The following is a 26,051-nucleotide window of genomic DNA, read 5'->3' on the forward strand; positions in this document are numbered from 1 at the left end:
ATGATCCTGCCCAGCGCCAACGGACCAACGTCAGGTCCCGCTCCAGCGCAGAGCAAACCACAGATGCAGAGTAAAACACAGGTAAGACCAAAGGACTTTGAAAACTAATCCACTTTATCCCTTTAAGTCTTCACTTACTGAATCATTTAGCAGCTGATCTTTTTGAATGACTTGTGTTCAGCCCCCTCCTCTTGCGCCCCCTGCAGCGTTGGAAAGGCATCGACCAAACGTTCATCTGAAGGAAACGTTCATCAGCCAGAATGTAAGGACTGTGAAGCTATTCTAAGCTTTTTTATATTTGTTTTTGAACTTTGACCGCTCTACTTTGGAAAAACGGTATTGATTTGTATCTATGTGAGAGTAAAAGCCTAAAACGGTGATGAAAGTCAGATCGTCTCAAGATGTTAACCAAAAATAAGAATTAAATAGGTCATGTCCTCACCCAAATACCCGCTGCAAGAGAAGCATTTTCTGAGTCGAGCTGGTCATGAGGAGCATGTTCTGTATAATCCAAAATGTTACGTAGTTTGTCATTAAGTTTACAATGCTTTTTACTTCTAAAATGGTGAGGACAAATGATGTTATTATGTTCTAATGTGGTGGGACAAACAGCCCTCAATCTCTTCATGTTGATAAAATAGACTCACACACAGTCATCACATGTACAGACACAAAAAGAGAACACTGTCAATCCTTGCAAAATATATTTACATCCTGTCCTGGTAAAACCACGTTCTTATTCATAACATTTTACGTTTTCTTACTACAGTTAATGTAGACTTTAGACTTCATCATCCCCGGGGGGGAATTCTTTTTTCATGTACACAGTGCATGTTTGACAAAAGGACAGACAGAACCTAATCTAATTAACTTAATGCTCATATCTCTGGTTATTCATGAACCCTGCTCTCATTCCTTTAGTGAAAGCTCTGGGGTCATCTAAGCTCAGTATTTCAGAGGGGAGCTTGTTCCATTTCTTTTTGGCTATGCAAGAGAATGGGACTGTGCCAATGCTGATTTGCATCTGGGAATAACTACACTGGCCCCCGGAGTATGTTCTAGTTACCCTTGTTGCTGTGTAAATTCTTAACCTCATCTCAACCTTAAACTTTCTTTCTCATTCCTCTTCAGTTTGTCCAGATCTTCACGCGCTCACCTGCCCAGGTTGACGCTCGGAGTGGAGGGCAGTTCCAGATCCAGGATGGCGCCGTCAGCGGAATGTTTGTGCACTTGGTAAATAATATACACAAGGCTGGAGTGGGACTCATTGGCCCGGGAATTGTGGGTCAGTCTGGGCCTCACATGAGCCCACTCTGAAAAAGTAGGCCATTGCAAAAACACATGCCGTCTGACCAGGGTTATTCAATTACATTTTTATACAGCTCCTTGTGCTTTGGTGAAATCAGGCTGTCCGTTCAATGATGAGCCTCCTGTTTTCTTAGTTAAAAGTCCTTTTGCACCGTTTGACAGAACCATGTTTTCATTTGAGCCTGATGGCGGGCAGACACATGAAAGTGGAGTGGATAAAAGAGAGATATGTTCTTACCTGAGCTCCGACGTGGTACATGATGATGCGTACCTGCCTGCAAAAACACCGAACGTGTTGTTAGCATTTAGCCTCTCCTCTATGGGGTCAATCGGGGTGAAGTTAGAAGCAAACATCCCCTTCCACATTTCCTCTATTTAAATACGGTTACGTGAGTAGTTACATGTCAATTATCTAAGCGGATAAAAAGGAGAACAACATTGTAAGGTGTAGTAACACCTTAAGAGTACTTCGACGTCCGTGCACTAAAGTGAAGATATCACTGCACGAACGTCTTTGCGTCACTGAGGGCACACACAAAGACCAGATGGGTACGCATCAACTCGTCTAAGCTCGGGTCAGAACGTAACTCAGTATAGAAAAACTGTGGCCTGAAACTTGTGTCCAATGATAACATTACAGTCCTTCATTTTCCTCCTGAGTAGAGATATTGTTACATATAATACTGCATAATTCCACTTAACTATGTGTGACGTCATTGGAAGAACTCAACAGTTGAGGTTCTGCCCTGGTGTTGGAGGCAAAAATCCCACTCAGAATCTCCATAGACCTTTCAGCTTAGTGTTTAGGGAACACAGTGGGCGAGCATTCCGCTGATCTTTGAATCCTGCACTACCTTCATGGTGCACCACGCCTCCTTCTCTGTCCTCTCTCACTTTCCTTCGTGTAGGTTAATGCTCTCTCAGTATGCATCCTGTTGGAACGTTTGCTGCAGTAAAAGGCAGTTTATTTGGTGTGTGAATGTGATAATGTCTGTTTCCAGGTCCCGGACAAAGGCATCGAGATGAAGTGGAGGTTCAGGTCGTGGCCCAAAGGTAAGTCCCAGTTAAGTCCTGTTCGAGTCAATGTCAGATAAAGGTTTTCAAAGTCAACAATTGTACTGGGTTCTGGGTTATCAGTGTCACTACAGTGTTGCTGGAATGTGTTGTTTTATGTTAAGTTTTGGTCATTCCCTTGCTATGTTCAGCAGCTCACTATGTTGGATATCAAAGGCAGGACCTTGACTTCCCAAGTAGATGATGAAATGTGGCAAATACAATAAAAAAAAGAAACATTTTCTCAATAAAACTTGGATTAGGATTTCTTACCTCAATTTGAGAGATTTTGACTTTCCAAGTAGAAAACAGGAAATGGTTAGGATAGGTTTCCTTGAATAACCAGCAAGTGGAACTACTGGATACTTTGTTTGAGCTGTTTTAGATCAATATTGCATTTTCTAACTAACAAAGTGTATTACCATGAACCTGCACAAAGCATAATACAGAATGACGGAAATTCAGGTCAAATATTACGAGTTATTATTAACATCATTTCTTGCAGTGTACGCCAAATCTTTTATTTTGCACTGTTTAAAATGCATTAACTGTTGAAATTGCATAAATTGGTTAATTTGCATAACCTAATTTGCATAAACTGGTAAGATGCATATACTGTTATGTTGCATAAACTTAAGATTGCATAAACTCTCTAAAATGCATAAACTGGTAAAATGTATACATTGGTTATTTTGCATATATTATATAAATTGCATAAACTGTTTAAAGTTCATAAATCCTAAATGGCATAAACTGTTAGGTTGCATGAACCTAACAGTTTGCACATTATAACTGTTTGCACATTGCACATTATAACTGTTTATAATGTGCAAACTGGTTAAATTCCATAAATTGGTTAATTTGCATAAATTCAATTCAATTCAACTTTATTACAGACTCGAAGTCCAAAGAGACAGAGACGACACAAACAAACAACACCAAAAATAAAAAAAATTACACTGTGACTTTAAAGCAGTACTAAGTAACGTGTTTACCTTAATAAATCCTTTTCGTAGTCCCTGTGGGGGTAATACAAGTGTTTATGGGATGATTGGAGGGTTTTTCATCTCCCCCTGGTGTCTCTGGCCAGAAAACCATGTTTGCAACTTGACTGTCACCGGTCCGGAGAAAGCAATACACACTAATGTAATCACGAAGAAGAAGCTAACATGCTAACGGGCAAAGCTAACTGCGGGCTAACGTCACTTTAAACAGTATTTACAGCAAAGTTTGAGTGAAAAAAAATATTTCTATTGTATAATTGAATGCACAGTAACCCTCTCTCCCTTCGCCTTTCCTGTCGGCGTAGTATTTACTCTCCAAGACAATTAATAAGTTAAAAAATCGTAACTTGCTACGACACTTGCAGTTGCGCTTTTGGCCTCTAGGGGAAAGAGTTACTTAGTACTGCTTTAAAAAGACAGTTATACCAGTGCCTCCACATCCTCGACTGAGAGTGAATGGTTCTACAGGTCACATCAACCATTGAACCAATTACTGTGTTTACCGACCTATTCAAACGGCATATAAAACGGTACATATATGCAGCATGTTAATTCCAGCAGTGACAAACATCTCACTCGCACTGGTCCATCTCGGCCTCCTGAGAAGCTCACGCAGAGCGTCATTATAGGCCACCTGCAACCTTTGCAAAGTTCCTTTTTTATAGTTCGACCAAAGGTGCGCTGTGTACAGAGGTGTACAATATGATTCAACAACATTACTTTCACTTTGTCCGTACAAAAAAAAAATTAACGCGCCAGCCTGTTTGCCTGGGCATACAACGCTCTACATTGTCTGTGTATGTCCGCATCATCAGACAAGTCCTCTGTCAATACATGCCCAAGGTTTTTTATTTTGTTTGTAACATAAAGTGTTACATTCGACAAATAAAAATCAGGAAATGGTGTCTTGTTATCCTCCTTGGTTCAACAGATCATAACCAAACTTTTAACAGAATTATATTTGATGTCATGCTCCAGGCCGTAGCTTGAACAAATGTTAAGTAACTGTTGCAGCCCGAGGGTGCTCGGACTCAACACAACTAGATCGTCTGCATTCAACAAATGATTTAACACAAGGTTACCAGCTGTACATCCAGTATTACAGGCCTTAAGTCTTGCTAACAGCTCATCCAGATGCAAGTTGAAGAGCATCGGGACAGCATTCCCCCCGTCTGAACCCATTGCTGACCTGAGGTGGAGCAGACACACTGTTCCCCCACTTAACCTGCATCTTTTGCTGAGCATACCAGCAGATCAAGACAAAGAATTTGGGAACACCTCTGAATTAGTTTCATAAATAATTTCCTGTGATTAACGCGCAAGGCCTTTGACAGACAAATTGTTGACAAATTGCTTGAATTGCTTTATTTTTTATCATTTTGTGGAAAATGATGAGTTTATGGCTTGCTCTCCAAAGCTACACAACTATATGGTAGGCTGCATGATTTTAATTTAATGATAACGACTAAAAGCTGAGGCTGTAATGACATAATAAAGCAACCAGCGAAAAAATGACACAAGCAAATGCTACTGACAAGATGATTCATCTGCTCAGTTTAAAAATGTTAACCGTCTTCTCTGTGAATTATCTGAAGAAACAGGTCACTTCCATGGCTTCCTTTTCACATTCTATAAATCAATGAAAAGGTAAAACGTTTTTTGTTTTTTCAAATGTAAATTAGAAGTTGTCAGATGATCTTTCCCCATTATGGACGAGAGCCGCCGTTTCCCCCAAAAAATGGGTCGTAACCTTTTGGTGATGTGACGTAGACGTTGCTCCCATCCATGAGGTCCGATACCTGTATTGTATGTCTTATTTTTTCACATGCCCCAAAGCGCATGTTTTTTCGTTTTCCTAAATCAATGTTTTCCATAAGATTTGTTTCTATTTCTACATTTTCGTTCATGGTCAGACCAGATCATGTAGGCCATTGTAGCTTAGGGTGACCAGATGTCTGACATTGGAACACAATGAGAGTTTGTGGGATGAGCCAAATTGCAACTGTCTCCACCTATTCTGAATGAGACGGTTTTATTGGTTCAGTCACTATGAAAATATTGTGTTTGTACAAAAACTAAAATGTGAGAAAATTGGGACAGAGCTCATAAAAACTGGGACAATCCTGGGTAACCTACAGGTCACCCTAACCTATAGTATCTGTACAGCATATAGTAGGCATGCAGCCGAGAGGAGCATAGGTAATATTTTTTGCATATGCTTCCCGTGAGTAGATGGACAGCACAGTGGCTGGATAACATGTTTTATAAATCCTAGTCCACTCAGGGGACACTGTGATGCAACAGTGGTCAGCGCTTTAGGACCACATAGCTTGTGGCTGCAAATTTGGGCCAAGAAGGTCAACGGAGCTAATAATATACCTCAAATCTGCCCCCTCTCTCTCTCTCTCTCTCTGGCTTTCAAAATAACACAACCACCATCCACATGAACACACTCAAGCATCCCGTCAGAGACAACGGACTAAGCTCAGCCTTTGAAATAATTTATCATCAATATTGAGGCTTTTATATTTAAAGCTCTATCTTAGCGAGACCAACTCAACCTGCGCCCAGACCTCCTGACCTTCACGGTAAGTAAGGTTAATTCTTGCTTTAAGTTTGGGGTCATTAAAAGTAAAAGCAAGAGAATTACTACTGGTTGGCATCCTGGTTGGTGGTAGTACTGGGGGTGGACCACTAGGGAGCAGTGTTTTGAAACCAGAAAGTAGGTCACTAGGGCAGATTTTTGCCTTTTGTAAAATGCACATCAAGATGCTCCATTGAAAATATTATGATTTTTTCTCAGAGTTGTTGTGTCACAGGAATGCAGACAGCAGTCCTCGTATCCCCTGTAAAAAAGTTTATGCAGTAAAAATCCAAGTAAAAAAGAAGAAAAAAAAGAGTGAAATAGGAGGGTGAGAGGTTCGTATTCCAAGAGTAGAACTGGGACTCATTGGTCTCATATCTAAAAGAGGGCATGCTCATTTAAATCTAAATGGAAATATAGAACCATCAACCTTGCAAAGTGGCAAATGAAAGAAGAACAACGGTTGTTTATAACTGTGCTTTATGAATAAATTTGATTTGATTTATTAGGAATTGACTAAATGAATGTCACTAAAATGTCAAAACAAGGAAACTAGGTCATTCTTTTGTTTGTTTATTTCAAATTCCCAAGTGGTGCTTGAGTGTGTCTATTTTGAGTAGGTTTAGTAGGTGCATGAGACAGGTCTCAATATGTTTCATTCAGGACATTCTTGAAAGTCATGCCATCATTTCAGTTCAGAGGCCAATACAACAAAAATTCAGCATTTTCACGGTTACCGTAGCTGGGAAATTCCTAAGCAGCCGGTTTACAATGTTTTGATGTCATTTAAGCGCAACCTATTGCTCAGAGACAGAACCCAACTCTAGATTGGTGTAGAGGATTGTTTTGTAACTTTTAGACCTATATATATATGTATACAGTATATATATATATTTAAAAAAAACTCTTCCTCACCCTCCGCGGGCGGTCTCTTTCTCCTCCTGCTCGGGTCCTCTACCAGAGGCCTGGGAGCTTGAGGGTTTTGCGCAGTATCTTTGCTGTTCCTAGAACTGCACTTTTCTGGACCGAGATGTCTGATGTATATCCTGGGATCTGCTGGAGCCACTCCTCCAGTTTGGGGGTCACTGCCCCGAGTGCTCCAACGACCACGGGCACCACTGATGCCTTCACCCTCCAGGTTTTCTACAGCTCTTCTCTGAGCCCCTGGTATTTTTGGAAGAGTGGAAGAGTGGGTGGGCGGGAACTGCTTTTAATCTGTAAAGCACTTTGTGTTACAACCTTGTATGAAAAGCGCTTTATAAATAAAGTTTTGATTGATTGATTGATTGATTGATTGATTGATTGATTGATTGATTGATTGATTGATTGATTGATTGATTGATTGATTGATTGATTGATTGATTGATTTCTCTCGTTTCTCGTGTTCCTTTTTCCTGATGTTGAAGTCTTGGTATTGCTATGTCGACCACGATGGCTTTCCTCTGCTCTTTGTCCACCACCACAATGTCCGGTTGGTTCGCCATTACCATTCTGTCCGTCTGTATCTGGAAGTCCCACAGGATCTTGGCTCGGTCATTCTCGACCACCTTTGGAGGTGTTTCCCACTTTGACCTTGGGGTTTCCAGCCCATACTCTGCACAGATGTTCCTGTACACTATACCAGCCACTTGATTATGGCGCTCCATGTAAGCTTTCCCTGCCAGCATCTCACACCCTGCAGTTATGTGCTGGATTGTCTCATTGGCCTCTTTGCACAGTCTACACCTGGGGTCTTGTCTGGTGTGGTAGATCTGGGCCTCTATTGCTCTGGTGCTCAAGGCCTGCTCCTGTGCAGCCATGATGAGTGCCTCTGTGCTGTCCTTTAGTCCGGCTCTGTCTAGCCATTGGTAGGATTTCTTGATATCGCCACTGCAGTTATGTTTCGGTGGTACATGCCGTGTAGGGCTTGTCCTCCCATGAAGGGACCTCCAGCACCTCATCTTCTGTTCCCCATTGTCTGAGACATTCACTGAGCACGTCATCTGTTGGAGCCTTGTCCTTGATGTACTTATGGATCTTGGATGTTTCATCCTGGATAGTGACTCTCACACTCACTAGTCCGTGGCCTCCTTCCTTACGGCTAGCGTACAGTCTCTGGGCCAGATCTTGTGACTGGCGCAGTCCGTGCGCAACTCTAAACGCAACGTGGTACACGCGCGATCTTGCATGTGGTGCAGGTTTTGCATTTAAGGCTCCGCCACTAGGGAGCAGCCCTCACGCTGGAGGAACATTATGCAGCCCATTATGCAGCCCTCGCGCTGGAGGAACATTATGTTCCTCTTTACATCGCGCTGCCTTGTCGTCTTCCTTAGAATCAACGTCAAATTGAAAACAACAGTGAAATTGCCTTGAAAAGTCTGTTTGAGGGTCAGTTACGCACGGGTTTACTTTGATACAGTTGATCAACGCGCACACCCGTAACACCAAAACAACAACAGTTTCCATAAATAAACCACATGCCTTAAGTGCCACAACACCACGTCTGATCTGCATTTTAAGGTGACATCGTTACCATTGTGTGTCAGTGTTTACCTCCTGATGATGCTCCTTGTGTAGCGCATTTTACAGGGCGCATAGCAACTTTTTCCCCCCAATTTAGCCGCTCCAAGAATCCTGCAGCTGTAGCGCAAATGTTCCAATACGCTACAGTTTTCTTGCAACTGCTACATCACTCTGCAACTCTTTCGCAGCCAAGTTTCTGATCAATTCAATCCTGTACATTTCGTAACTTTGCGCATTCGAACGGTGTCCAATGCTGAGGCTGCTGCCTCTCTTTCCCCGCCCGCTCGTCTTGGATCTGCAGTGAGTGGCTGCAGCAGCGGAGGGACAGTTTTATTTATTTATTTTCTTTATTAAACATTGCGCGCTGCATAGCGCATGTTACGCGTTTACAGGAGAACCCCCCCTCTCGCAACCCACCGCCTTCCGCAGGTCTTGGGAAAGCATGGGGAGGAGGCGGCACCACAACATCACAATGCGAGTCTGTCCCCCCCTCCTGTCCTGCCCACTTTTTGCGCCAGGTATGACACTGAAGATTGCAAGGAGCGCCACCCGTCTGCGCACTCGTCTTCTCTACAGCCTGCGCCATGAACCACAAGATCTGGCCCTCAGAGTGCTGGATTTGGGGTGGAACCCTCCGTGCATGGTTAGGAGCTTTCGCGTCTTAACATCTGTGGTCTGTATCTCATCCTTTGGCCATCTTATTATTCCTGCAGGGTATCTGATTACTGGCAGGGCGTAGCTGTTTATAGCCCGGTACTTGTTCTTGCCATTGAGCTGGCTTCTTAGGACCTGCCTTACTCGTTGGAGGTATTTGGCCGTAGCCAAATATATATATATATATATATATATATATATATATACATACAGTGGGGCAAAAAAGTATTTAGTCAGCCACCAATTTTGTAAGTTCTCCCACTTAAAATAATGACAGAGGTCTGTAATTTTCATCATAGGTACACTTCAACTGTGAGAGACAGTTGAAGTGGAATTCACATTGTAGGATTTTTAAAAAATTTATTTGTAAATTATGGTGGAAAATAAGTATTTGGTCAATAACAAAAATTCAACTCAATACTTTGTAATATAACCTTTGTTGGCAATAACAAAGGTCAAACGATTACTATAGGTCTGTACCAGGTTTGCACTCACAGTAGCTGGTATTTTGGGCCATTCCTCCATGCAGATCTTCTCGAGAGCAGTGATGTTTTGGGGCTGTCGCCGAGCAACACGGACTTTCAACTCCCTCCACAGATTTTCTATGGGGTTGAGGTCTGGAGACTGGCTAGGCCACTCCAGGACTTTCAAATGCTTCTTACGGAGCCACTCCTTCGTTGCCCGGGCGGTGTGTTTGGGATCATTGTCATGCTGGAAGACTCAGCCACGTTTCATCTTCAAAGCTCTCACTGATGGAAGGAGGTTTTGGCTCATAATCTCACGATACATGGCCCCATTCATTCTTTTCTTAACACAGATCAGTGGGATGCAACTCAGTATTCTTCTTCCTCCAAACACGACGAGTTGAGTTTATACCAAAAAGTTCTACTTTGGTTTCATCTGACCACATGACATTCTCCCAATCCTCTGCTGTATCATCCATGTGCTCTCTGGCAAACTTCAGACGGGCCTGGACATGCACTGGCTTAAGCAGGGGGACACGTCTGGCACTGCAGGATTTGATTCCCTGTCGTTGTAGTGTGTTACGGATGGTAACCTTTGTTACTTTGGTCCCAGCTCTCTGCAGGTCATTCACCAGGTCCCCCCGTGTGGTTCTGGGATTGTTGCTCACCGTTCTCATGATCACTGTGACCCCACGGGATGAGATCTTGCGTGGAGCCCCAGATCGAGGGAGATTATCAGTGGTCTTGTATGTCTTCCATTTTCTGATAATTGCTCCCACAGTTGATTTTTCACACCAAGCTACTTGCCTATTGTAGATTCACTCTTCCCAGTCTGGTGCAGGTCTACAATTCTTTTCCTGGTGTCCTTCGACAGCTCTTTGGTCTTGGCCATAGTGGAGTTTGGAGTCTGACTGTTTGAGGCTGTGGACAGGTGTCTTTTATACAGATAACCAGTTCAAACAGGTGCCATTAATACAGGTCACGAGTGGAGGACAGAAGAGCTTCTTAAAGAAGAAGTTACAGGTCTGTGAGAGCCAGAGATCTTCCTTGTTTGAAGTGACCGAATACTTATTTTCCACCATAATTTACAAATAAATTCTTTAAAAATCCTACAATGTGAATTCCTGGATTTTTTTTTCACATTCTGTCTCTCACAGTTGAAGTGTACCTATGATGAAAATTACAGACCTCTGTCATTATTTGAGGGGGGGAGAATTTGCACAATTGTTGGCTGACTAAATACTTTTAAGCCCCACGGTATATACTGTATATATGGCAATTTTATGAAGAAAAGTATTCATATATTAAAAGATCAAAGTCATAGAAAGCACTTCTCATTGTGTTGTACTTGCCAGACTTCTGCTCCCTGGTGGTCATCATGGCATCTACTCTCGCCTTCGAGGACTACTCTCTGTACAGTGACCTCAGTGATGACCAACTCCTGCAGCTGGCCATAGAGCGCAGTCTGGACGAAGTCCACCAAATGGACGCCCCGCTCCCTCAAGTCCCTCAAGAAAGGCCACCACCCCCCCAAGTGAACCAACCCATCAGACCACCCGAGACCGCCCGATACCGAAGTGCGCCTGCTGCCATGGAGAACCCCAACTCCCATAATCCTCCTGGACCAGGGACTGCTCACTACAGCTCTCCAAACCCACCCAATACCAAACCGCCAGACCCGTAAGAACTGCAAAACTAACACTAGAGTAATAACTCTACTTGGTGAGGCTGTGTTTCTGTTTCATACAAAATGAAAGTTATTTTTGACGGATTGAAATACATTGTAGGATTCCATGTTGTAGCGCTCTTTCTGGAGTTATATTTTGCCACTAGAGGGTAGTATTGTAGCAATATGAGCCCCCTGCCGTGGGTACCATTATTTTTGTGTACGTTGGGGCTTCCTCTGGTCATGTTGCTGCAGTGGCACAAAAGTACATGACAGTTTTTTCCACATGGACAAACACATTTTTGCTCAAAACTGAAATAACTGAAACCTTGACCATGTTGTCAAGGTTATTGTTTTATTGTTTTATTAGGATCCCCAATAACTGCCCATTTTATTGGCTGCTAGTCTTCCTGGGGTCCTTCAAAGGACTACAATTCAGTGGCGTGCACAGACATTTTGAGGGGCAGGTGCTCAACCAAGACAAGAGGGCAGCGCGGCGGCGCTGACGTCCTCGCCCTGACAGCCCTTTCGTTTCCTTTCCCCTTAATAATCCAGTCATGTTGCGCTGGCACGTTCATAAAGTTAGCGAATTTACAGTTTACTTTACTGTTTTACTTTACTTTAATGTTTCTAAATGTGTATTTATTTTGTTCTCTGCGTGTGCTGACAGAGCTGATTCCGGGTAAAGGTTAAAGGGACTATACAGAGTTTAAAAATGTTAAAATAATGTATTTTCATCCCCCTACATGTTCCAGCCATGCCTCTAAAATCCTGCACTGTCACTTAAAAAGGTGTTAATTCTGGTCCGAAGTTCTGTCATGCAAGTGTTTAATATAGAAGGTGCAGTTACACGTATGACCTGAGGTGGCAGTAGTGAGTATAAAATGGTCAACTTGCATCTAGCCCCTTTAAGTCAAAAGCCGCATTGTTTTGGTGTGTTTTTACCTCCAGGAAGACATTTGACGGGACGATCAGCCACTTCATGACCGGATCAGGGAAGAGGATGGTGGCCTACAGGAAGATGGGCGAGATGCTGGTGTATGTCGGGCCAGAGCCGGACGAGTGAGTACCTCTTAAGAGCCGCATTTCTGCAAAACACTTGCAGTTTGTCATATTGTTTTTTTTTTAGCTGTTTGACTGTATCGTTCCCAGGGAGGAGGAGGCCTTATTCCAGGCCATCCGTATGGGTGACGCTGCTCGAGTGAAGGCCTTGGCTCTCACTCCAGGGACTAACCTGATGGTGCCCAGTAAACCGGGCTGGTTGGCCATCCACCAGGCCGCGTGGTTCGGACAGCAGGCGTGTCTCCGGGCCCTCATCTCAGGTGACTAAAAGCATCGCTCCAATCACTGACGCAAATGTGTGACACTGCAATCAAATGCAGAAGACTTTTAGATCACATAATATGATCCAGAACAAATTCACAACTCTCCACATAAAGTAGTTTTATAATTAGCCTGTTGATTGGGCAGAATTTGTTAATTTTCAGATTATAAGATGCCATTTTGGACGGTCTGTGCGTTTCTCTGATTGGTGAATCCATCTTCAATCACGCTCTTCAGAACCCACGGAGATAACCTCAACCACCAGACTACACGTCTTTATAAAGAATTTGAAAAACATGTAGTCTGTCTGGGCAGGCTAAATGAGCATGGCCCCCAAAAAATGCTTTTTCTTTTCTTTTCTTTTCTTCTTCTTTCGTCTTTGTTATTATAGCATGCAATGTGAACCTGGTGTCTCCATAGTCCAGCCCGGGATGGTGAACAAGCGCACAGACCGCGGGGAGACTGCGCTACATATCGCGGTGACCAGGGAGAATTCAGACTGTGCTGTAATCCTGCTGGACAACGGAGCTGATCCAGACACAACAAATTATGACAAAGAGACGCCTCTGTACAAAGGTAAGGCTGAGATGTTGATGTTTTGTGAATCACATCACAGATCACAAAACTTTACAAAAACAAAAAAAGGAGACAAATAAAGCTCCTTCTCTTGTGCCCTTGCCCTGTGTCCCTCAGCCTGTGAGCGCAATAACGCCGCCCTGGTGGCCATGCTGCTGAACTACGGGGCCGTGGTGAACAGTCACTGTATCCAGGGTTGGACGGCTCTGCAGGAGGCTGTGGTCAGGAACAGTGTGGAGATCTGTGAAATGCTGCTCAAAGCCGGAGCCAAAATCAACGCAACCAACATCTACGGCATCACACCACTGTTCACCGCGGCTCAGACCGGCAGCATCGACGCTCTGCGCTTCCTCATCCAACACGGTTAGTGACGGACGCAAGTTGCTTGACTTATTTCATGTGTTTTACTGAAAGTAAGACAGTCTCTATTTGCAACTGCAAATGGCAGAAAAATAACTATATTTTTCTTTTTTTTTTACAAAATTGTATGGCTCTAACTGCGTCCTTGACAAGTCCAAATCCAAGCCATTTTTACTAGGAGTAGAATTATTTAATTTATAGTTTGTTAAATTAATTTAAATTAATTCTTTCCTCCTGTGTATTCATGTACAGGAGCGGACATCAACACTCAGGCGGCGGATGGGAACACAGCGCTGATGGAAGCTGCTAAGAACCGTCACGAGGAGGCGGTTGAGCTGCTGCTGTCACAGAACGCAGATGCCAACATGTCGGGGAGGCGTGGGCTGCTGCCGCTGCACATCGCCGCGCAGAACGGCAACGAGATGTATGCTTGGCAATAGAGAATAGCCTTTCTAACTTATTTATACTACCCGACCAAACATAAGTCACCACCTCGATTTAACAAATTGTTCTGATCTGTGTTTGCTTCAATTGTTCAGGTCTAGATTCAGCAACACCATGAGCTGAAAGAATGAGATCAGTCGCTGACTTGAACATCCTTAATGACCAGGTTATTCCTTCAATGGATTTGTTCTTCTTTAATGGAACGGGCATATTCCAAGATGACAAACCCAGGATTCATTGGGCTCACGTTGTGAAAGAGTGGTTCAGGGAGACATAATTTTTTACACATAGATTGGCCGCCACTGAGTTCAGATCTTAACCCCATTGAGAATCTTTGGGAAGTGCTAGAGAAGGCTTTGCGCAGTGGTCACACTCTCCCATCAACATCAGTACAAGATCTTGGTGTAACATGAATGCAACACCGGATCTTTTGACATTGAAGAAGCTTATTGAAATGAATGAGTGCTCTAATCAAAGCTCAAGACAGTGCAATTAAATATTAGAGCGTGTGACCTTTTATTTTGTTTGAGCAGTGTATTAAGTATAGCTGTCCGTTTATCGACTTGACATGAACATTGATTAGTTTGTGTCTCTCCACAGAATCGTGTCGATGCTGATCCCAAAGACCAATAAGGCGAGAGTGCGTCGCTGCGGCATCAGCCCTCTGCACATGGCGGCCGAGAGGAACCGAGACGACGTGCTGGAGATGCTCCTCGACGCAGGGTCTGAACACAAACACTTGACCAAAACTTATCCTGCCATGATTGCACGACCTTTAATAAACCACTGCTGCATAAACTGTGTTCCAAATTATTAGACATTTTTCTAAGATTTTCTAAATTATAAACTCAAATGAGAGTCAGCATAATGTTCAAGTCTTTAACTGTTAGAGGATCATTTGACAACCCCGTGAACTGCTACCTTAACATGGTGGGGTTGTTTGAGTGCCCGAATGATCCGAGGAGCTATGTTGTCTGGGGCTTTACGCCTCTGGTAGGGTCTCCCATGGCAAACTAGTTCGAGGTGACGGGTCAGACGAAGAGCAGTTCAGAAGACCCATATGGAAGTACAACATTCAAGGACCGTGACGTCGCCCGGCATGGCGCAGCCGGGGCCTCACCCTGGAGCCAGACCTGGGGTTGGGGCCCGAACGCGAGCGTCTGGTGGCTGGGCCTCTGCCCACGGGGCCCGGCCGGGCACAGCCCGAAGGGACGACGTGGGCCTGCCCTCCTGTGGACCCACCACCCGCAGAGGGATCCGTAGGGGTCGGGTGCGGAGAGGACTGGGTGGCAGTCAGAGGCAGGTGCCTCGACGTCCTGGTCCTCATGCGCAGCTTCTGGCGTTCGGGACATGGAATGTCACTTCGCTGGGGGGGAAGGAGCCTGAGCTTGTGCGGGAGGTTGAGAGATACTGACTAGATATAGTCGGGCTCACCTCCACGCACAGCTTGGGTTCCGGATCCCAACTCCTGGAGAGAGGCTGGACTCTCCATTTTTCTGGAGTTGCCCACGGGGAGAGACGGCGGCCGGGGTGGGTTTGCTCATATCCCCCCAGCTCAGCCGTCACGTGTTGGAGTTCACCCCGGTGGACGAGAGGGTCGCGTCCCTACGCCTTCGGGTTGGGGACAGGTCTCTCACCGTTGTCTCGGCCTACGGGCCCAACATCGGTGCAGAGTACCCGGCCTTCTTGGAGTCCCTGGGAGGGGTGCTAGATGGTGCTCCGACTGGGGACTCCATTGTTCTACTGGGGGACTTCAACGCCCACGTGGGTAACGACAGTGAGACCTGGGAGGGAGTGATTGGGAAGAACGGCCTCCCTGATCTGAACCCGAGTGGTGTTCTGATATTGGACTTCTGTGCTAGTCGCAGTTTGTCCATAACGAACACCATGTTCGAGCACAAGGGTGTCCACAAGTGCACGTGGCACCAGGACACCCTAGGCAGGAGGTCGATGATCGACTTTGTAGTTGTGTCGTCTGACCTCCGGCCGCGTGTCTCGGACACTCGGGTGAAGAGAGGGGCCGAGCTGTCAACCGATCACCACCTGGTGGTGAGCTGGATCCGCTGGCAGGGGAAGAAGCCGGTCAGACCTGGCAGGCCCAAGCGTGTTGTGAGGGTCTGCTGGGAACGTCTGGCGGATCCCTCTGTCAGTGGGGTCTTCAACTCCCACCTCCGGAAGAGCTTCACCCAGATTCCGAGGGAGGCTTGGGACATGGAGTCCGAGTGGACTCTGTTCTCCTCCACCATTGTCGATGCGGCTGCTCGTAGTTGTGGCCGTAAGGTCTCTGGCGCCTGTCGGGGCAGCAATCCCCGAACCCGGTGGTGGCGCCCGGAAGTAAGGGATGCCGTCAAGCTGAAGAAGGAGTCCGGATGAGATTCGTCCTGAGTACCTTAAGTCTCTGGATGTTGTAGGACTGTCTTGGCTGACACGTCTCTGCAACATCGCGTGGTGGTCGGGGACAGCGCCCCTGGATTGGCAGACCGGGATGGTGGTCCCTCTCTTTAAAAAGGGGGATCGGAGGGTGTGTTCCAATTACAGAGGAATCACCCTCCTTAGCCTCCCCGGTAAGGTCTACTCCAGGGTGCTGAAGAGGAGGATCCGGCCGATAGTTGAACCTTGGATCCAGGAGGAACAATGCGGTTTTCGTCCTGTTCGTGGCACACTGGACCAGCTCTATACCCTTCATCGGGTGCTTGAGGGTTCGTGGGAGTTCGCCCAACCAGTCCACATGTCTTTTGTGGACCTGGAGAAGGCGTTCGACCGTGTCCCTCGTGGTGCCCTGTGGGGGGCCCTCTGTTAAGGGCTGTCCGTTCCCTGTATGACCGCAGCAGGAGCTTGGTTCGCATTGCCGGCAGTAAGTCAGACCTGTTCCCGGTGCGTGTTGGTCTCCGCCAGGGCTGCCCTTTGTCACCGGTTCTGTTCATTACTTTTATGGACAGAATTTCTAGGCGCAGCCAGGGGCCGGAGGGTGTCCGGTTTGGGAGCCTCAGGATCTCATCTCTGCTGTTTGCGGATGATGTTGTTCTGTTGGCTTCAACGAACCAGGACCTTCAGCACCGTCTGGGGCGGTTTGCAGCCGAGTGTGTAGCGGCCGGGATGGGGATCAGCACATCCAAATCCGAGGCCATGGTTCTCCACTGGAAAAAGGTGGTTTCCCCTCTTCAGGTCGGTGGGGAGTCCTTACCTCAAGTGGAGGAGTTCAAGTATCTCGGGGTCTTGTTCACGAGTGAGGGACGGATGGAGCGTGAGATCGACAGACGGATCGGTGCGGCGTCAGCAGTGATGCGGTCGCTGTATCGGTCTGTCGTGGTGAAGAGGGAGCTGAGTCGGGGGGCAAAGCTCTCGATTTACCGATCGATCTACGTTCCCACCCTCACCTATGGTCATGAGATTTGGGTAATGACCGAAAGGACAAGATCGCGAATACCAGCGGCCGAAATGAGTTTCCTTCGCAGGGTGGCTGGGCTCACCCTCCGAGATCGGGTGAGGAGCTCAGTTACCCGGGAGGAGCTCGGAGTAGAGTCGCTGCTCCTTCACGTCGAAAGGAGCCAGCTGAGGTGGCTCGGGCATCTGTTCCGGATGCCTCCTGGTCGCGGTCCCACGGAGGTGTTCCAGGCATGTCCTAGTGGGACAAGGCCTCGTGGAAGGCCCAGGACACGGTGGTGGGACTATGTCTCCGAGCTGGCCTGGTGTCGCCTCGGGGTCCCCCCAGAACAGCTGGGGGAGGTGTGTGTGGATTGGGAAGTTTGGGCATCTCTGCTGAGACTGCTGCCCCCGCGACCCGGCCCCGGATAAAGCGGAAGAAAATGGATGGATGGATGGATGGATGGATGGATCATTTGAGTGTGATTGAAAAAACCTCCCAGTGATAACAGTATTTTTTTTTAAATAATAAATATAGTAAACAACTCAAAATCTACTGTTCCAAATTATTATGCAACTCATTGTTTCAATACACTTTAAAGCTTGTAATTAACTGAAAATGGTCATTTGTTGAATATGTAGCATTAGGAGGTCATATTTACTGAAATCAAAAGCTATTTAAATCAAAAACATCTTAACATGTCGAGTCATAGTTTAACATAGGAGCCCTTCTTTGACAGCAGCTTCAGAATTCTTAAACCCACCAAATATAAACATCATCAGGAACATCCCAACACTGAGAGCCTTCACTAGATCAGTAAAACTTTGGCTCCTGGACAATCAAACCTGGAGTCACAGTGTGAACATGTAGGCTGTTTACCAATAGTGTTTCAAATTTCTTATTTGTCTGTGTCGTTTTGTTTATAATGTCTTTTTACTAACCGTTTCATCTTGTCTTTTGTTCATGTCTCTTGTGCTTGTTGTCCTGAAGACAGCAACCTGCCCTGGGACTACAGATGAAAATTAGCCATTGTGGCTAACTCTGGCATAGTTACATGTGGACTTTGAGGACTCATGTTAATTAATATGCACTGTCCCATCTTAAATAAATAAAAAAAATAGTTTCTGCTTGGATTTCTTTGCAGGATGTCAGAATAGCCTCCCAGAGCTGCTGTTTGGATGAAAACTGCCTCCCACCCTCATAGATGTTTTGCTTGTTGATGCTCCAAAGGTTCTCAATAGGGTTGAGGTCAGGGGAGGAGGGGGTCCACATCATGAGTTTCTCTCCTTTATGCCCATAACAGCCAGTGATGCAGAGGTGTTCTTTACAGCAGGACATGGTGCGTTGTCATGCATGAAGATGATCTTGTTAGGGAAAGTATGGCTCTTCTTTTTGCGACAGTGGCGCAGATGGTAGAGCGGGTCGTCTCATGATCGGAAGGTCAGGGGTTCGATTCCCACCTCCTGAAAGTGTACACTGTTGTTGAGTCCTTGGGCAAGACACTTCACCCACATTGCCCCCAGTGCACCATTCATACACCATTCACTGGTGTATGAATGAGAGTATGAATGGGTGAGTGGATCCTTGCTGTAAAGCGCTTTGAGTGCCTAATGTAGGCAAGGCAAGTTTATTTGTAGAGCACAATTCATACACAGGGCAATTCAAAGTGCTTCACAGTTGCATAAATATAAGAAAACAAATAGAATCAATAAAAACATCAACATAGAATTAATCAATTACAGTAAGAGGCAAGAGTGCAGATAAGATTCTTTCAGTTATATGCATTTTTAAGTCTTGTTTAGATTCACTCTGTCTTGAGAACTATTGTAAGTCTTGTAGGTGGAATGAAATGTAGGTGGAAAAGCGCTATATAAGTTGAGACCATTTACCATTTACCAAGAAAGTGGTCAGTCAGTAACTCCACATATTTTTCAGAGGCCATTTTCACACCGTCAGGGAGGATTCCGGCCCAAAACATGACTCCGCCCCCTCCTTACTGACATCACAGCCTTGTTGGGACATGGTGGCCATTCAACAACCATTCACTACTCCATCCATCTGACCATCCAAGGTCACATGGCACTCATCAGTGAACAAGACCGTTTGAAAATGAGTCTTCATGTAATTCTGAGCCCACTGCAGCCGTTTCTGCTCGCTTTTTGACACTGAAATACAATTTGCATAATAATTTGTAATGCTGCATAAACTGCCTTTATATGTTTTCCAGGTTTGACCCAAACGCGATGCTGAGTGAGGAGCGCAGCAGCCTGTATGAGGACCGGCGCCGCACCTCTCTGTATTTCAGCGTGGCCAATGTGAACCTGGATGCAGTTCGGCTGCTGATGTCCCACGGAGCGTCTACAAACCTGGACACGCTGCCGCCCCTGATGGTGGCCTCTCGTCAGGGCGCAGCAAAGACGGTCACCCTCCTCTTGGAGCACGGGGCCGACGTGAATGTGTCTGTGCCCACCGTGAGCACCTCCTTCCCCCCTTTGCTCATGTTCGCGGCCCGGGACCCTCCGTTGCTCAAGCTGCTGCTGGACCATGGACTGAAGGCTGAGCCGTGTTTCAACTGCCCCCTCGGGGACAAGCCGCACCCCCCGCTTACCGGCCAGTCAGAGGACAAGACGCGCACGCTGGAGGTACACACGAGGCCAAGATTCCACATGATTTCTTTCAGTATCTAAATTTAGGCATCATCTGCTGCCAACAAGTGCTTGTTGCTTCTTGTGCTTCGCTCTCCACATATTTACATTAACATCGCGAACCGCCTCATGTACTTCATTCAGCATTTTTAAGCTATCACTGGACATACTGTAAACTTTATTCCATTAAAGTTGATCTAGAGTTAAACATTGGCCATGTTCTGAGAGAAAGAGAACAGCGCTGGTGATGAGAGACGTGATCAAAACACCAGCATGTGCACATGCACACCCACCGCTACACCAGTTCCGCGGAAGATATAGCCTGGCTAATGCCAGACTAAAATCCAATTTGCATAATAATTTGGAACGCAGTGTAAGTCTGTAGGAACTAGAAAAAAGCTTGGGGAGGGACCATTGTTGTACATAACATCGCCATTTGCTATGGGTTTCTGTTCAGCCCATGACCTAGGTGAGTTTTGCAAATCTTCCATTTTCTTTTAAAAATCTTGATTAACAATTCAACCCCATTTACTTTATTTATGAACAGATGGAGAAACAGCAGGTAAGTCAACCAAAATGTTCGACAAAAACCAGTAGCTGAGAAGCGCTACTGAACAGGACAGAATAATCTGGCAGGGTGGTGCTGAGACATTCATACTCAGGTTGATTAGGTAGTGATGTGCAGGTGTCCGGTCTGCAGCACCAGGAGGAGTCAGCCACGCCCTCTGTCACACACTGCTCTGCTGCAAAAGAAAAAACAAAGGGGGACGACACACAAACCAAATCATAACATTATCCATCCATCCATTTTCTTCCCCTTTCTCCGGGGCCCGGTCACGGGGAGAGATGCCCAGACTTCTCGATCTACACACACCTCCTCCAGCTGTTCTGGGGGGACCCCGAGGCTACACCAGGCCAGCTCAGAGACATAATCCCTCCAGCATGTCCTGGGTCTCCCAAGAGGCCTCCTCCCAATAGGGCAGGGGTGTCCAAAGTGCGGCCCGCGGGCCAAATGTGGCCCTCAGACCAATTTTTGGTGGCCCTCGGGCTGCTTGCTGAATCGGTTCACATCATCAGAGATGGTCCTTTTTATTTAATATGTAATAATTCTACACAATTCTAACCTAACAACTAGCATTTTATTGTGAGACAGAGCTGGCATTAAGGTTTTAAGCATAAATAAAGGCATGAGGCACAATTTAAACCTCTGCTACTCAAAGGTTTCGTGGAACTAACCACCGACCCATGGCCCTTTACCCCGTGTACGCTCCAATATGTGGCCCCCCATGAAAAAAGTTTGGACACCCCTGCAATAGGGCATGCCTGGAACATGTCCTGAGGGAGGTGGCCAGGAGGCATCCAGAACAGCCCGAGCCACCTCAGCTGGCTCCTTTCGACGAGAAGGAGCAGTGTCTCTACTCTGAGCTCCCCCTGATAACTAAGCTCCTCACCCTATCACGAAGGGTGCGCCCGGCCACCCTGTGACGGAAACTCATTTCGTCCGCTTTCAGCCCAGATCTCATGACCATAGGTGAGGGGTGGCAACGTAGATCAATTAGTAAATCGAGAGCTTTGCCCCCTGACTGAGCTCCCTCTTCACCACGACAGACCGATACAGCGACCGCATCACTGCTGACGCCGCACCGATCTGTCTATTCATCTCACACTCCACCCGTCCCTCTCGGAGGTGCTGATCCTCATCCCGGCCGCTTCACACTCGGCTGCAAACCGCCCCAGAGCACCCTGAAGGTCCTGATTTGATGAAGCCAACAGAACAACATCGTCTGCAAACAGCAGAGATGAGATCCTGAGGTTCCCAAAACAGAACACCCTCGGGCCCCTGGCTGCAACTAGAAATTCTGTCAAGAAAAGATAATGAAATATATATATATGTATCTTTGAAATCCGTGTTTGTGATTTGATTGACAGTTCTGCGAGATGGTGTCCTCCCCGACGGTGAACCGCTGGGTCGGGCCGATCGTGGACCTCCTATTGGACTACGTGGGTCATGTGACTCTGTGCTCCCGCGTCCTGGAGCACTTGGACAGCTATTCAGACTGGAGCTGCATCAAGGACAAAGCAGGTGAGCATCATAGCACTTAAGTTTGTAATGTGGGTATGAGAATGCAGCTGTTTTAGCCTGAGGAACAATGTTCACAGTCATGGAGGCCGACAGTGCTCCCGGCGCTGATTTCAAACAGGAGCTGGGATTAAGGGAAAATTGAAACACGAAAGAGAGTTTACACCAGTGTCGTGTGGGGCCATGACCCGCCATCACCCCAATGATACAAGAAAACCATAGGCCTCTGTCACACAAACCATATCAGAATGTCCCAGAATGTCGGGGCAGAAGGGCTTTTTATTGTCATCATCAGTGAAGGTACATTCACATGCTATTTGCGCAACATGAAACAAAAGTGAGTCATGAAACCAATAAAAGTCTAGAAGAGCAATCAAGATAAAAAATCTAATTGCGTAAAGTGTAAACAAGGTATAGTAACATTATCTAAACTCTGAATGTACAAAACACACCAATAAAGTCCTTTCCTTCCGTTTCTTTCAAAAAACAGGTCTCACGCATGCATGCATGTAAACTTATCACTATATAAGTTGAAAACATTTACTACTTGGACAGATACAATATGAGCGATCGCGATGTCGTCACATCCAGGGGCCGTGGTAGGCAATTTATGTTTTAAACAAATGATAAGAATCCTATGATCGGCAAAAAACAATGTTCATGAAGAGGGCATTGCTTCTCTTGCGCTGTAACAGATCGATCATTTTATAAAAGCATGTAAGAGGCCTGGATGCATCAGCTGTTGCCTACCATTTACCAAAACATCCGGCGAAAATTGCAGAAGTAAACAATAACAGTGATTGCTCGTATAAGCAGGAGTGGATGACTTGCCAGTCAAATTGAGTCTGAAGCTCAACGTACACCAAAACGCAGCGCCTCCAGTGTGTGTTGAAATCCCACATGGACGCGCGTCAGAGGACGCGCCGCGTTCCGGCATTTCAGAGGCTATTCTTAAACCGTGCGGGGCTTTAAACACGTGATTCATACATTTATCATAAATGAAAGAAGACACGTATGTCCGCGTTGTAAGAGAGAGAGCAAACGTGGCTCTTTTCTGCAGGTTAATAGCGAGTTGGCGACAGACTCGAGTTTAACATGCTTCCCCTGATGAGCCCTGACGATGGTTTCTCTACCTCCGCGGCTTCTCTCGTCCCTTCCAACAAAGTTTATGCCGGTCTCCCTGTCTGTCACAGGTCAGACTCGCCTCTGTGCCTCTGCCTTTGTTGCGGTGTTATTATCGGTTATGTAGGCTACTAATCTTTGAACAAGAAGATAAATCACAAAACTCACCAACAGTTGATGTGTTTTTGGTAATTTACCGCCGATTGGAAAAACTCTTGACTCTCCTGTGCGCCATCCATGGGTCGTAAATTGAATGGAACGTCCACGTCCAAAGAGTTCTACTTCAATCGTGTGCTTGCCCTTAGGCTGAGCTATTGCATATCTCTTGGAAGCGCTCGCCCTGAGAGGATCAAAGAACTGACCCCTCCAGTCATCCCTGGGGGTCCACTCACCCCTATGCCCTATAAAACGGGGACTCTTACCCCTGGCTCACATTAACTATGGTCCAGGTTCGGTCCTAATCCAGTCCGGGAAGGTCCTGATTTGATGAAGCCAACAGAACGACATCGTCTGCAAAACAGCAGAGATGAGATCCTGAGGTTCCCAAACAGGACACCCTCGGGCCCCCCGGCTGCGCCTAGAAATTCTGTCCATAAAGATAATGAAAAGAAAGGGCAGCTCTGACTTGTCACCGGTGCTATGGTATTCAACATGGGAAAAAAGACAGTGGTGAATGTTAGTTTGTTTTCCCACCCCAGCGCCTCTTTGTGCCTCTACTCCACAGAGTGATGGTTTTCTTTTAAAAATGGCTCGCTATAGCCACTGTGCCATTAGGCCAGATTTGTGCACGACTAATAGTTGTTCTGTGGACAGTTTCCCCCACCTGAGCTGTAGCTCTCTGCAGTTCATCCAGGGTCATCATAGGCTTCTTGGTAACACCTGTGGTCAGCGCTCTCCTTGTTCGGTCAGTAAGTCAAGGAGGACGGCCGGGTCTTGGTAGGTTTGTAGTGATGCCATACTCTTCCCATTCCTGGATGGTGTATTTAACTGTGCTTTGAGAGATTTCAAAGCTTTGGAAATTCTTTTTATAACCTAACCCAGCTTTATACTTCTCAATAACTTGATCCCGGACCTGTCTGGTGTGTTCTTGGACTTCATGATGCTGTCTGATGATGATCATCATCATGATGCCCAATAGTCTCGTAACAGACCTCTGAGACCATCACAGAGCAGCTGTATTTGAACTGACATTAGATTACACACACAGGTAGACTCTATTTAGTCATTGGGTCAACATGTGATCATTCAGAAATCATCAGGCAACTTCTGAAGGCAAATGGTTGCGCTAAAAGGAAAGGGGAGCCGGTGCTTATGCACATCACACTTTTCAGTTTTTTATTTATAAAAAAAAATCTAAATCATGTATAAATGTAATTTCACTTCACTGTCACTTAGTGTGTGTCTTTCACATAACATTTCAATTAAATATATTTATGTTTATAGTCCATAGTATGGCAAAATGTCGAAAAGTTAAAGGGGTGCCCAAACTTCTGCATACCACTTTTATTATCGACAATCCTGCCCTATGTATGAAAATAATACAGAAGGGTATCATTCTGGACATGCTAGGCTACTGCTGTCCCACTGTTACACACACAAACACACTCCCGTTCAGTACATGGAGTTAGAGAAATGCTGGAGGCCCTTCCTGGAGGGTGAAAAGTCGTTTCCAAGGGCACAGCAACAGTGCCGTATACATTATTTAACCCAGGCCCCAATCATACATAGTAATAATTGCTCTATTATATCAAAGTGATGGAGCCAAACACCAGGGCTATTCCGCCTTTATCCCTGGACTAAATGCCTTTTCTCTCACCTCTCCCAGCTCCTCCTCGGCCGCTCCTGCACCTCTGCAGGCTCAGGATCCTCTCTCTGGTCAGCAAACAGCGGCTGAAGCGTCTGCCGCTGCCTCCCTCTCTGATGCGCTTTGTCCAGCACCAGCTGCCCCCCGAGGAACCCGATCCAGAGGGCCTGGAGTACCCCGAGTACCACCAGTTCTCTCACCAGCTCTGCATTTAAAAGCTGAAGGAAACCAGGAGAGGTGCAGCATTTTTACATTTAGGTCGACATTTTCATTCTCAAGTGAGACACTGGAGGGGACTGGGAAAACATAGTGTTGTCGCGCATTTTGTGGTAAAGAAGCTTTTTTTTGTGTGCATCTTTTAGCCTCTTCTGGATTAAACAAAAAACTGTGACATGAAAGGTTTAATGCTCAACTCAGCTACACAGAGAGTAAAAGAACATTTGTTTTGGGTAAAATGGATTTTACACAAAGAAACGGCTTGTGTTATTGCCTTTTTGCCTGAGCGAAGGAGTTATCGATCATTTAATGGCTCAAACTGAACATAAGTTTTAGGTAGCACCGATAATTATCTACATGCTACATGGGACTGCACTCCGGTACACTTATTTTGGCGCTCAGTAACATATAAGCTCTCCACTATTTTGAAGTGCAGGGTCCCATTGAACCCATCATTGTGCCTTCTAGGAGACACCACACAACTAGCCCTACCGAGCAAGTATAACAACCCTCTCCTCATCTCTCTAACTATCGCTAAGAAAATAATTTTTCAAAACTGGAAATGCAAAAAAGCCTGCAACATTAACCTCTGGATTAACCTAGTAACAGATCATATATCAATGGAAAAAAAACATGGCTTACAAACAAAAGCACATGTCAATCTTCAATGAAACATGGACTCCGTTCATTGAACATCTACTCGTGTCCATAAACCTCGAACCTGCTTATACGGATTAATTATACACACACACAGAGGAAAGGGGAAGAAAATAAAGAAAACAAAACAGAATGACTCCACCACCCAATTCATGTAGATGTCCCCCTTTGTCTGTTTCCGTTTCTTCTTCTCTCCTTCTTAACTTGTATTATGTTACATGTATG

At 45.8% G+C, this 26,051-nt stretch overlaps 1 protein-coding gene across 1 annotated transcript; it reads left to right on the top strand.

Moving 5' to 3' along the window:
* Positions 1 to 25,176, top strand: LOC306962342 (ankyrin repeat and SOCS box protein 2-like; the record flags this gene model as incomplete). The annotated part of the gene is made up of 14 exons (XM_079555461.1): positions 1 to 81; positions 182 to 262; positions 1,132 to 1,233; positions 2,310 to 2,361; positions 10,925 to 11,249; positions 12,187 to 12,297; positions 12,388 to 12,557; positions 12,979 to 13,134; positions 13,252 to 13,497; positions 13,747 to 13,918; positions 14,539 to 14,661; positions 19,530 to 19,944; positions 21,877 to 22,030; positions 24,975 to 25,176. 14 exons carry the CDS (start codon positions 1 to 3, stop codon positions 25,166 to 25,168), a joined length of 2,382 nt encoding a protein of 793 aa, XP_079411587.1. The 3' UTR covers positions 25,169 to 25,176.
* Positions 25,177 to 26,051: the final 875 nt, after the last annotated feature.

This window comes from Gobius niger, assembly GCF_951799975.1.
Source record: "Gobius niger genome assembly, chromosome: 4".
In the NCBI taxonomy this organism is placed as follows: domain Eukaryota; kingdom Metazoa; phylum Chordata; class Actinopteri; order Gobiiformes; family Gobiidae; genus Gobius; species Gobius niger.